The following is a 14327-nucleotide window of genomic DNA, read 5'->3' on the forward strand; positions in this document are numbered from 1 at the left end:
GATATTTCCAACATCCCTGCCCCCTCCCATGGGATCAAAATTTTCAGATCTACTAATGATCTAGATTTTACCTTCACAAAATCCAGTGAATTCGTTGGTCACAAATCCATCGATACATTGACAACTGGCTCCACCTATTAAATTGACACACTCAGAAAAGGTGGGACAATACTGAAGAACTTCACACTCGTTGATATCTGAAGACGAGACAGACAAGAGGAAATATGAGTGAATGTAGCATTTATCTTGCAATCTTTTACTGAATTAGAGTCTGGTATCAATTAAGCATGTCATCAATTAAACCAGTGAACAATTCTGGCAAGGTGCTGGCACTGAATTAGAGCTTCTATAAGGCATGTGGAGAATCTGCTTCATAGCCGTAGGTAATTTTTCTACCTTCTGGAGCTTTTGACCTGCAGCTTTTGGCTAATGGCTTCTTGGCATTGGCAAAAGTAAAGGAAGCTTTAAAACTCACTGAACCCCTTGCCCCCCCCCCCTTCCTTCCTACACCTCCAATGTAACATAAAGGCAAACAAAAACAGAAAGGAGTAGAGGAGTGCAGCCCCATAAAAAATGATTTAATGTAAAAGGTATACTTATGGGACCACTAGATATTCAACTCATTTTTCACTGAGATTGCTTCAGACCAATAACCATCTGCCACTGCAACAAATCCTAACACACTTCTCTACCAACAGCTGGATGATTTACTTTGATTTACCCAGGTTCATCAAATCGCTACATTACATCCCAATGATCCCACCACCCTATGAATCCTCCTAACCCCCTCCCCCCACCATCCCCCCCACCAACACTTCTTCTCTTCCAACACAAATTGACAAATTTTGCTTACTAGGTAATACTGTGAACCCTTTTAATACCAGTAAAGAGAAACTAAAAACTAACCTTCACATCCTAAGCTGTCAGAGTTGAACTTGTAGCCTCGTTCACAGTTGCATACTACTCCTCCGTTGACATTAATGCAGTTGCCTTTACCAGAGCAGATGTTTTCAATTTCTTCACATTCATCAACATCTAAACAAAGGGATAAAAAAATATGCAGGAGTTAAAGGTTATAGACAACATTATTCTTTACATCAAATTTTACCTGAAAACATCAGGTCTATTTCCCCCCTCATTTGATCTATTGCCAATTTTCAAAAGTCACTAAACACATCTTTTAATATTTTCAGAAACATTTGACATTTGGTATGATTACCTGTTCATAGCAAAACAGTAATTCCTTGTAAAAACCTGCAATATTTAATGTAAGTTTCCTATATGCACTAACACTGAATATCTTCTGATTATGGTAATGGCAAAATCCCCATGTGTTAGGACTAATATATATAAATATTTATACAATTTCAATTACATATATATATGCTACTGTTGTACAGTATATCAGCAGGCCTCGAAATTCAGTCTATTTTTACCGTTTGCCAGTAGAGACAAAAGGCGCTGGCAAATTTTAGGACAGTACAGGGTTAAGAACCTTCACACATTGCAAGTCGGTCGACAATCGTCAGCCAAAGAATCACACAACTTCTACTACTAACGTAGGCCAAATATTACCTGTTTATTATCAGCAATTATCATTAGAATGCTCCCAAAAGCCTGTACAGTAACTGATGTGTATTGTAATTGATGGTAAATGCCAGACAGAGACCATGATTTTAGACAGCAGATATTTAAAAGCACTGGCATCATATAGCAAGTCAGTAAAATTGTGAAATTCTAGGCTTGTATTAATAGTACAAATATTTTTTTTTTTTGATTTTTCAAAACTTTCCAAGGAAATATTCCCCCAGTCAACAAATTTCTAAGGAAAAAGAGATATAATTACAAACATTACCTTCACACAGGGTTGTTTCTTCATTCAACTTGAACCCCTTGTCGCAGATGCAAGTGAAATTTCCTTCCGAGTTGACGCAGCGACCATTCGATCCGCAAATGTCAGATCTTGTCCTGCATTCGTCAATATCTGAAGCCAGCCGGGGACAAAGGCAGGAATTGAAACAATTAAAACAGAATATTTTGCTTTTAAAAAATAATCATTTGAAGAGAATAAAAGAGTTAGCATATAGCCATTTTTTTTTTTTTTTTCACATCACAAAGTACAAAACATTTATGATGCAATTAAATATAATGATGCAATTTCTACAGAGTGTGGACAGCACTGTCCACCAATGGTGGGAATTCTAAAGCTTTGACAAAAAAAATACAGCCAAAATTTACAGAATACATTTGATAGTTACCTTGACATCTCCTGTTCACCTTATTAAAGGCGAAACCATCAGGACATTCACAGTTGAAGCTCCCGACCGTGTTTGAACAAGTCGATGTTGAGCCACAGACATTGACCATGACTTCGCATTCATCAGTATCTGGGAAATCGGAGCAAATATGGGGAAAATGGGATTGATTAAAGGTTCCCTGGATGTTGAAGAGAATATTCATTGTTTCATTATTGTTTCTTATCAGAGGATGAATATCTCCTATGTGTCAAACATCATTCAACAAACTGTGTACATGTTATGATGAGTCAACAACCGATGAGAGGCAACAAGAACATATATATGTAAAAGTTAGACAGATTGACATTAGGATCCTAGCAGGATCATCTTCAGAGGCTTTACTGAAACTAAAAAAAGCATACTAAGAACACATTAGGAGACTCAGGATGGTCAGCATTTAAATTGGACAAATGAGGAATGAGTAAAGCAAAAAAACACACAAAAGAAGGACAGGTAAGACGGAAAGGAAAGAGCAATGAGAGGATGGAGGGTTGTGGAGGTATCTCTGAGGGGTGTAACAATGGGATTAAGGGATGTGGAGGTATCTCTGAGGGGTGAAACAATGGGATTAAGGGCTGTGGAGGTATCTCTGAGGGGTGCAGCAATTAAGGGCTGTGGTGGTATCTCTAAGGGGTGTACAATGGGATTAAGGGCTGTGGAGGTATCTCTGAGGGGTGTACAATGGGATTAAGGGCTGTGGAGGTATCTCTGAGGGGTGCAGCAATTAAGGGCTGTGGTGGTATCTCTGAGGGGTGTACAATGGGATTAAGGGCTGTGGAGGTATCTCTGAGGGGTGTACAATGGGATTAAGGGCTGTGGAGGTATCTCTGAGGGGTGCAGCAATTAAGGGATGTGGAGGTATCTCTGAGGGGTGTAACAATGAGATTAAGGGCTGTGGAGGTATCTCTGAGGGGTGCAGCAATTAAGGGCTGTGGTGGTATCTCTGAGGGGTGTAACAATGGGATTAAGGGCTGTGGAGTCAATAAGAACAGTGAAAACAAGAGAAGCATTTTAAATTCTTAATTTCTTATTTTTTAGAAATCCACAAGTCAGACAATTGGGGAAAAAACAAAATATTTCACTGTAAATGTTTCATAAGATAGAAATATTTATGATCATCTTAAATCCTGTGTTGATCAAGTAGCCAGACTGGGGACAGACCGCCCCCCCACCCCACCCCACCTCCCAATGTAGACTACATCCTTGCCAGCAGCAGTATGTGCACAAATCATGTTCACTACACAAGTTACAGGACACAATTATTATGGCACCTCCTTACATTGTTGGTTCCCCTCCTAAATTTGTCATTGTCCCTCCACCTCAGAATTCCTGGCTATGGGCCTGGTACTTACCCCCACCCCCCCCCACTCACCCCAATTTGATTTAACTGTATGTTGTGATGCTTCCTTTAAAGATGTATATAATTACACTTTACACACCCCAGAATAAAGACTGTTGGAGTATTGATAGACTGAAGTACAGAAAATAGTATAAGCTGCTCTTGTAGAAGCCAGTTCCATAAACTCCAAAACTTGCCAAGGAAGCTTGTTTCAATATGAAAATATTATCGATATAACCATTTCACCTCTGAGGGAGGTCCTGCTAAGATGGAAACGTCAGGCCCTCTAACTTTTATACATTTCATGAACAGCCTTTTAAAAATTTGTTTTTTTTTATAGTAGATAAGAAATTTGTTCACAATTAATTTTTTTTTCTTTCTCTTTGAATAAAAATACTAGAGTTGTAGGAGAAATGGTTACCATCACAAGAGAAGTTGGCCCTGTTGAACTGGTATCCGGCATTACATCGGCAGAAGGCTCCTCCTGGAAAGTTGATGCACCTGCCGACACCAGAGCAGGTATTTTCTAGTTCAACACATTCATCGATATCTGCATGGGAGAGACAATGGGGGATGATAGAGAAATGGCTTTGTAGTTCGCTTCGGGAAATACTAACTCTCATCGAGGGCAAAACAGTAGCTGACATTTTGAAAGATTTATATTTAGGATGATATTTTTGGTTGATCTTAAAGGAAATTTTTATTTAGTTTGTCTTGTGTATGTGAGCCTGTAATTAATTAACTTGAATAACTAATTACTTAATTTCTGATTAACCACAAAGTTATGTCATTAATTAGCTTGACTTAGTCAATTTTTCGTACTAAATATTTATTTTCAAAGACAGCTTTTGCCTCAATTCTTATATAGACACTAGGCTTGACTTAAGCTCATTGCTTTCAATTTGATGAAGGTCTTAATCTTTTATTTCCCCCCTTGTGTCTAGGTGTTTTTCTAGATCTAGTTGTTTGCATCTTTGTTCTGAAAAGCGAACAACTTTCTCAAGACTTTTGAACATCCACTGTGGCATTAATTCAGCTTATAGCTCCAGCAGATTTTTGGGTCATTTATACAGGTGTATTATTTATTGAGTAGGCCATTTGTTTCAATATATTGCTGCAAGCGAAAAATTTGCAGAACAGTTTGCAAACAAGCACTATTCCAACTCAACCAACCAACACACTATAAACCAACCTCAAAATGATATATTACTCCATGTTGGCACATGTTGAATGTAGCAACATTAGGTTGCTAGAATTTAATTAAAAAACAAAAGAAAAGAAACAAAAGTACCACGAACTATGTCTTTTATAAATATTGCTGCAAAGATACTTCTGAAATAGACTTCTTCTTAACTATTTACCTAAACAATCAAATCTCTCTTCATCAAACCTATAACCTTGGTAACAGTCGCAACTGACACTACCAGGTGTGTTCACACAAGTTCCCCTTGAACCGCACATGTCAGGGGTAGATTCACACTCGTTGACATCTGGAAAGATCAAAGAGAAGTAAACGAAACATTGAGAATCACAAAACATTAATCACAAAACATTAATCACTTAACTCAGGGAACAGACCCAGTGCATATCCATTTTTGATCAGAATGACATCAAAAATTCCTAAAATGTATTTTTATTTTTTTTTTATCATGAAAATTATTACACATGGATTTGAAATAAATCTTGATAACCAGGACATAAGTCAAGTGCTCTAGCCAAATGAGAAAACAAGCGGTCGGTTAAAAACGCAATCCAAGAAGCATATCTCATCTCCTCCGTGATGGAAGTGATTGTTGGGTTACTTCTGAATGCAGCTGGTTGCTATCTTTGTTAATAGGCTGGAAAATCCAGTGTTTTAATGTATAGTTTAGTTTAAAGTTTAGTAGAAAACGATATTACCTAAACATCAGAGTTGTTTCGTGCAAGGTATCAAATTTGGGCCAATTTCACCTCTGACGTACACTGTTCTTCCAACCTAACCCTGAACATTTCAAAAAGGTATATTCTATTGTTTGTCTCATTATTCTCTACATATTGTGTGGTGTAATGACTTTTTTCCTACATGTTGACATGCAGGACATGGCTCAATACCAATTTTTAGGTTCCTTGACCTTTGTTATCATGAATCACACAGGCACCAGCTTACATGGCCAGGTACATACCAGCAAGTTTGAACGGATAGGACTTAGGGTCTACAAGTTTGCGCCAAACCTCTTTTGCTCACACACACTCACCCCATCACACACTCACTCACTCATACACTTCCTCACATTTCTGATGTGGGGTGAAGTACAATATCTCATCTCCCACAGAGAAACTAAGCAAACTTGCAAAGAATGTTTGACAATATTTTGACCAAAGGAAAATACCATAGGTAAATACATAATTATGTCAAATTTTGACTAGTAAATGATCCAGTCAGACTCCAACTATGACAAAGATTTACTCAGCTCATTATGCTATTGTATCACAAATGGGAATGAACTGAAGTATTCTTTAAAGAAGGTGTGGGCACGAAACTGATTTGTCGGGCTGCATTGCAACTTTGCATGCAATTGCACCTGCCACAACAATGAAGTATATAACTCCTGCTCCTATCACAAAATTGGATAAATTATAATTATATTATGTTAAATTTAATCATACAGTAGTTAGATCAGAAAGATCTACATAGATATTTATGTTGAAATGTCCTATCACAAGTAGAACTATGTATATACAAACTCCCTATAGTATATACATATTTTCATGTTTTCCCAAGAACGGATCATAATATTAATAGAAAAGTTTCAAAACCATCTCGAGGGCTGGCCCTGGAACATTTGATCGTGGGCCGCAATATGACCAACAAAAGGAGAACCCCATGAAAAAAAAAGGTAGACGTCAATCTACCAGGGATGAGACTGAGCCGGGGAAAAAAAATCTGAAATTTATCGATCGCCGTCCTGGGGGAGGGGTTTAAGGGAGGGGGTGTCCCCCTCCCCTTTAGAATTTTTTTGTCAGGTAAGCGGGGCTTAGATGCAAAATGGTGGACTCTAGATGGAATCTATCACATCACGCAACTCGCCAAAAAAGTGTGGAATTTCTGCTTGTATAATTTATCCATTAGCTTTTTTGAACCAAAAAAAGGCTTTTTTGCTTGCTTTGTGCTACTTGATTCCACCACTGGTCAAATTCGGTGTTCCTTCCCTTTATAGTCCAGCATGTTCGGCAACAAAAAAACAAAAAAAAATTAAATAAAAAAAATTATATAAAAAATTATAAAACGCGAATTACGAGAAAAAACGTGAAAATGAAAAAAAAAAAAATCGGAAATCCGCGTTTCCGCGGAAGAGTCTCATGCCTGATCTACACTAATGATTTACCTTGACACTGATTGGATGAGCTGTTGAAGGCGTACCCACTACCACAACCGCAGGTGAAACTCCCTTCTGTGTTTTCACAAGAAGAGCTGGAACCGCAGACCCCAGGGATGGTGACACATTCGTTGATATCTAAACAAAGAATACAAAGATCAACCAAAAACTACTCTTCACAAATTTTGGTACTTGAAAAATCCATTGAAATATTTATGCGATGGAGGAATCGAACCCCCAACCTCCGGATTGCTAAGCCACATTGCTTCATATGCCACCGCTTTTACCCACTCAGCCACCACACAGGTATATAGTTCATTGGGTACCGCCGAGAAATATGATACGTAAACATATGTAGCACCTTTAGTATTCTGATTAGAGGACTGACTAGAGGACTTTATTACTAAACTTAGATTTTTTGAAGGAAAATTTTCAAAGCTTTACAAAACCGTTTTAAAGTTTGGTAAAGTATGGTAAAGTTAAATGATATGCCACCAGGTGATTCATGAAAGAAATGTGATGTACCTTCACACTGTCTTGGTACTCTACCATAGTGGTACCCTGTAGGACAATGACAGTGGTAGGAACCAACTCGGTTGGTACAGATCCCATTACCACAAACACCCTCTTCATCGCACTCGTTGGTATCTGATTAAAATTTAATGAATAAAAATATAACGATAGAGCGCAATATTATTTGTCAGTCAATATTGAGATCTACAAAGATTTTATCCAAACTGAGGAATATTTACCAGGTATGAAGAAAATACCATTAAAATTGGTCAAATTGCTACTAAAAATATATTATTTTCAGTAATAGAATGATTACAGGGACATTTCAATGGTTCAAGTTGGTTGCTTTGTAGTAACCAGAAAGCCAGTTTGATACCTTTGTGATTCCTTGCCATACAATTTGCTCAAAATTCAAAATAATGATCTGACTAATAAAGAGCAAGTGAGGTAAATTTGTCCAAGAAAAAAGTGAGAATCATAAAAGATTTGTAGCATCAACCCTGTCATTTTACAGTATAGAATTTTGAACCAAACATATCCAGAAAGAACAGTCTTCCTATTGAAATATAGACATCTTTTACCAATTTTGAGCTAGCAATCCCTTTCAAAATTGTTGAGAGTTACATGACCTTGTTTATGAAGTGTGAAATATTTTTGAGAAAGTGACCAATTTTTGCACCATTTGAGATAACCTTTTGACCTCTTGAGCCAGTTTGTACCCACTTGCAGATAAACTGATGTTTAAGGGCATTTTTAAAGCAAGAGTATGAAATCTAAAGCAGATTTTATATCCTGGATGCCAGGTATGTTTCATTGTTTCACAGAACTAAAACTGAACTAGAGAATTCACGTATTAATCATGTTTAAAAGGACTAAGATGCCTGTTGACCTAATGTGACTTTTGACCTCTACCAATTCAATAGAATTCTTTCACTCATCAAGCTGAATCTGCATACCATTTCAACAGAGATGTACCTTTTGAGTTATCATGTTAACATAGATTTCAGATTTTGCACTTTGATGAAATTCCAAATACAGAGAGCTTTCCTAGCTAAGTGAACATTCCCAATGTATCAGGTGTCAAGGATAAATCAACAAGACAGTTATAATAGCATTAATAAAGTTTTTGAGGAGCAATTGCAGCTACAACATCACAGACCAACTTCTGTGATCCACTCTAGTTAAGAATGTAGTGTTTAGCCAGCCAAAATATAATTCATTGCAACTACCATATCTTGAGTTACGGACAAGGTATTGGGGTGGGGTGTTCAACTAGATAATCGGTGTGGAATATTTCTCTTTTCCATATAAGTGTCACAATGTCTTACACTGGAGTATCACTTTAATATATGGACAATTGAAAATCCACAATCCACATAACTGATATGTAATATATTAACAATAAGTTATTTCTTGCAAATGTAATCATCATAACAATGAAGAACAATGATCCCCTCCTTTGCTTTGCGCAAATTCCTTAAAATGTCTAATCTTCAAACATAGTAATGGCATGTTTTGGTTTCGTATAAATTTTCTGATATTTTTAACAGTCGAGTTTCCTACCAAAACAAGATCGGTATCTTTCCGAATATTCATAACCGTCCGGACATTCGCACCGGTGGGAGGTCAATCCATTCACGCAGGTACCATTGCCACATATGGAACGCTTGCCTTGGCAGTAGTCCATAGCTGAAGACAAAAGGTGCAAAAGAATAGAGAGATTACAATATATTTAACCCACTGTTAACTGTAAATACCTATGTTACAGCTTCATACTCTGTTGTAAGTACATTAAACAAGCTGTTACAAATATTTAAGTGGTCATAAAATGTCAGCCTTTGCTCGTCAAGCAAGTCAATCAGCTGACAGTCAGCATTCATTATCGTTAAGGGGAAATTTTATTTTATGGTTGTCCGGTTGTCAGAGCCGACTGTTCAGAGGACCAGAATCAGTTTTGGAGGGTGATTAGTTGTTAACTTCAAACTCAGATTTCAGTGTAACTAATTATCCCCCAAAATGGAATGGTATCAGCCTTTATCACTATGACTTTGGATATACTGAAATATAACAAAAATAGTGGTACGATCATACAAAGGTGAGTTTTACTGTGCTGGTGTTTTAATTACCAAGCATACACATGAATCCTGCAGTGTGAATACTGGTCAGTCTTGGTTATTTTGCGAAGGACAACCAGAGAAAGCTTTAAAAAGTTGCCCTGCATTAGCCTATCATTTTGTGATATATACTATTATTAAACTGCTATCACAACTAGCATCTGCTCCCAGCTTACTGCTTCACTACTTAACCAACCAGTTAAGGTAAATGAATCCAGGCTAAAAATAATCTTACTTTTTAAATTTTAAATTTGGATCATTCTCTTTAGGCAATTGTTATTACAACTGTTAAGTTTGACCGATGCATCTTTGAAAAAGATTCTTTCAGGAAAGCAACATGCAATGCATGTGTACTCTTTACTAGTATGCCCTACCAGGGAGTAAAACAAAATGGTGGGGTAGAGCAGCTCCTTAGCAACAAGGCCTGTAACTGTATCATTTTAGCTTTAAACATTAGACAGTTGGAAACTGTCTCTTTGAAAACTTTAAAGTTATTGTAAGGAATAGTCACCAAGAAATCTTTAAATTTATTTAGGTACCCAACTTGCAGCATGCCAACCATTCCATCTTTCCTCTCCCCTTCCCCCCCCCCCCAGAAAAAAAAGTTCAAATAACTTTCTGGGAGGTTAGGAATCCCTTAGTTACTTGACAGACATTGAGGAACATTAAATTTTATGGTCAAATTTCTCATTTAGGCAACAAAGTTTTAAGTTTTTTAAAAGAAAAAAAAACATGTAGAAATATGAGGATGGGTGACCATTTTGTTAACTTTCTAGCATATTTGGGAGTAGAAATTTGTGGATGGGTGACCATTTCATTTAATTTCTAGCATATTTGGGAGCAGAAATTTGAGGAAGGGTGACCATTTCATTAAATTTCTAGATTTGGGAGTAGAAATTTGAGGATGGTTGACCATTTCGTTTAATTTCTAGTATATTTTGGAGTAGAAATTTGAGGATGGGTGACCATTTTGTTAACTTGCATATTTGGGAGTAGAAATTTGAGGATGGGTGACCATTTTGTTAACATTTCTAGCATATTTGGGAGCAATGCTGATGACCTCTAAGCTCACTTACCATTCCCTTCTGCACAAGTTTTTATATGTCCTACCTTTCATCAACGACACACTTGCATGGAATGTGGGAATGATTGGGTGTAGAAAGAATTCAAATCTACTCGGAAGGAATATCTACTGCATGAAGCACAAATTTAGAAGAAAAGCTTGGGACTCTTGGGTCTTACTAGTAGGAAATGGCAGTGTTGAAATGATAGTAAAATGGAAGACAAAAGTCTCAGAAACCCTGTTTATACTTTATACAGAGATAAATAAGAAAAGAAATCAATGGGATAAAAACTTGTCTTGTCAAAGAGAAGCTAATCTAAGAAGGTTTTAATATATCAAAAACTACTACTCACACAAACACACAGACAAAAGTAAAGCTGCAAAACTAGTGATATACACAAGACTGAAAATTCTACACTAGAAGCAACTAAGGGAATTTATTATAATGACTACTAATTTTGCTACTTGGATATTGAAAGAGATGGACAGCTAGTTGAAGAACACCAAAACAATTATACAACTAAATAATAGATGCAAAGCAAATTAGAATTACAACAATCTACATTGGAAGAACGTTAAGTAACTCTACAAATTGTTGGCATATTTAGCACCAAAAAAAAAAAATGAAATAAATATGACATTAATTAAAAGTAAAACCAAAGAGTAAAGAATAATTTGCTTGAAAAACAAAATCCCCAATAAAACAGAAAAGCTAGCTGAAGAAGCTGCACCCCCCCCCCCAAAAAAAATAAGAAATATACATATTATACGATAAAATAGATGCAAAGCAAATTAGAATTACAACAATCTTGGAAGAATGTTAAGTAACTCTACAAATTGTTGGCATATTTAGCACCAAAAAAAAAAAAAATGAAAATAAATATGACATTAATTAAAAGTAAAACCAAAGAGTAAAGAATAATTTGCTTGAAAAACAAAATCACCAATAAAACAGAAAAGCTAGTTGAAGAAACCGCACCTCCCCCCCCCCCCCCCAAAAAAAAATATATATATATATGACAAAAGATGCAAAGCAAATTAGAATTACAACAATCTACATTGGAAGAATGTTAAGTAACTCTACAAATTGTTGGCATATTTAGCACCAAACAAAACTGCATATAAATATGACATTAATTTAAAGTAAAACCAAAGAGTAAAGAATAATTTGCTTGAAAAACAAAATCCCCAGTAAAACAGACAAGACTAAACGATAATTATATATAAAAAATTAATAAGCATCACTATGTGTTAGTCACTGAACCAAGATTAATGAAGAATATTAACTTCAACTAAACTAGCATTCAGTTCAAGATTGCAACATTCTTCTTACATAATATGACTTAAAATGACAAATTTCAACATTAATTTTATAGAAAAGACAACATGATCACTGTTATGAAGTTGATAAGATACTTTCAGAGAGGCAGACTGGATCATTGCTTTAAACACCCCCCCCCCAACCCCAATTAGCAAAGGAAAGTCCTATTTCATTGGCAGTTAACCTGAATTTTCATGCTTTGTAAAGAACAATATTAAAGACTTGAAAACAATCCTACATGAAATGACAGTGTCATTAGCTGTAGAACTTTTAGTATTTTAATTAATTAAATAATTATGTGCTCCTTAATTACTTGTTCATTTTGTGACATGGAGAGTAATATTTGCAAATATTGGTGTTTCAATTATTGAGTTTTGTTAAATTATCTAATATAGGCATTCCGTTGCATCACAACACTGAATAATTTCACACAGAAAAATATAACCTTTTAGAATGTCAAATGTTTGACCTCTATATTGGTTCCATGACATCCCATGCATGGCAATGGACAATATTTTACAGCACCAGAGAAAATGTTTTGATATTATATCTTTGAAACTAACTGAGACTTTTCTGAGCTGTTAAAGGGAAGTTACACACCAAAGGTAACAACTCTTTCCTGATATGGTGATGGCCATGGTTACATTGTCTTCTCCTTCAAACTACCAATGTTTTTCAAAGTGGATGGATGGTTACCGGCTGATGCTATAACACTATACCAGTGATCTTGTTGATCTTTTGAAACTTTACGAAATGCGCTCGTCACCGTAAATAAGAAAAATACACCCGATGAAAAACTTTTAAAAATATTTCCCGATGAATTAATCATCCCACCTTATTTGGTGAAGTGGGAGTAGGTGGAACTGCTACTTCACTTCTTCAAACACTTCCTCCATCCCTAGGGGAAGAATGCTGATCTTTGCCATAACAAACGCTTACTGTCAACACTCGATGGGTTTGATTCTACCCCTATCTGGGTCATTCCTCAAACTTAGGGAAAACAGGAGTCCCAAGTTTTAATCTTCTTTTACTCCTTCACATGGTGTGCATCAGGTAAGTCATTTTCTACATCAGTTGACATTTGCCATACTATGCTCGAAAACTCCACAAAATAATCCCCCCTCAAGTTCCTTTGATAATCGTTTGGAATATTTCCTAAGATTTGTCAGAATTGATTGTGACAATTTGACATATTGATAGCCATATGTCTGTCTGTGTGTCTATCTGTCTATCTATTCATCCATGAAGTCCTCCCTTACGGCAAGAATGATATCTATGACTATAACTGAACTCTGAAATAGTTGTAGAGTAAAATTTAGGGATACGTGCAGACGAAACGTTCAGATTTTAATTGTAAATGTAGTGAAATTGTTCTCCAAATTGCAATAAGGGAAAAAGATGCTAACATCTTTGAATTATAGAATGCAGTTAAATCATGGAAAACAATAGTAAAAATCACTAATAAATATATTAGACATAGAAAAAGTTGACTGGGACATTTATCCTCCTCATCTGAAACCTCTACTTGTTTATATCACAGTCCTCTTTTAATTGTACACCTCTTTTGTCAGGTATATCACAACTGAGTAGCATTGCAGGTAAAATTGAAAATTGTTAATATGTTTGTTATTGGTATATATTATTCACATTCTCTATCATAAGCAGGCAGAATCTGGTGAAACAGGTGGGGATGTTGCTCATATTGGACGTGACCAAATTTCTTACTACCAACTATAAAATATCGACATTGAAGAACCTCTCTTTTCTTGTACGGATGCCATACTCCACGTGACTACATACGAAAGCGGCAACACTTTCGCACATAAACCTTTAAATCACCATGGACATGCTATGAAATATGATCTCTGGAAGAACATGAAAACCCAGGTAAATATGTGGAAATAAGCAATATCAGGTGAGAAGTAGCATAAAACAAGATAAATGATGCAAAAAAAAAACACCAAAAAAAAGAGTAATATTTGGTGGTGCAAAGAGGAGGAACAATTGGGTTTACACACGAGTACATATGCATATAGATAAGGTATGAAGGTATATATATATATAGGTTTTGCTCAGTAAACATCAAGTTGGCAAAGTGGCAGGAGGATACAAGCAATCAAAGGAATCACAAATAGCGGATAGAAGGCAAGGCGATTGCATTAGGCGGTTTATTCAGCCCTCCATTTTCACAGAGTCGCTTGTCGAGAAAATGCCAACTTTTGTGAATTCCGATTGGCAAGTGTTTTCATTTTTTTTTTGATATCTCTTTTGTCAAACCGCTTAAAGTGCAATGGCAACCTGGCAAAGAGGAGCGCACAAAAGCA

General features: G+C 36.2%; 1 protein-coding gene across 6 annotated transcripts in view; it reads right to left on the reverse strand.

Moving 5' to 3' along the window:
- Positions 1 to 14327, reverse strand: part of LOC139971469 (uncharacterized) — a 159637-nt gene that overhangs the window by 23753 nt on the left and 121557 nt on the right. For all 6 annotated transcript variants that reach the window (XM_071977971.1, XM_071977972.1, XM_071977970.1 and 3 more), the window contains 9 exons: positions 9069 to 9194; positions 7518 to 7640; positions 7002 to 7130; positions 4998 to 5126; positions 4058 to 4186; positions 2259 to 2387; positions 1856 to 1984; positions 907 to 1035; positions 72 to 197 (listed from right to left, as the gene is read on the reverse strand). In XM_071977971.1, coding sequence (XP_071834072.1) covers positions 72 to 197; positions 907 to 1035; positions 1856 to 1984; positions 2259 to 2387; positions 4058 to 4186; positions 4998 to 5126; positions 7002 to 7130; positions 7518 to 7640; positions 9069 to 9194 — 1149 coding nt within the window. The remainder of the gene's footprint in view (positions 1 to 71; positions 198 to 906; positions 1036 to 1855; positions 1985 to 2258; positions 2388 to 4057; positions 4187 to 4997; positions 5127 to 7001; positions 7131 to 7517; positions 7641 to 9068; positions 9195 to 14327) is intronic.

This window comes from Apostichopus japonicus, chromosome 8 (assembly GCF_037975245.1).
Source record: "Apostichopus japonicus isolate 1M-3 chromosome 8, ASM3797524v1, whole genome shotgun sequence".
Lineage (NCBI taxonomy): Eukaryota > Metazoa > Echinodermata > Holothuroidea > Aspidochirotida > Stichopodidae > Apostichopus > Apostichopus japonicus.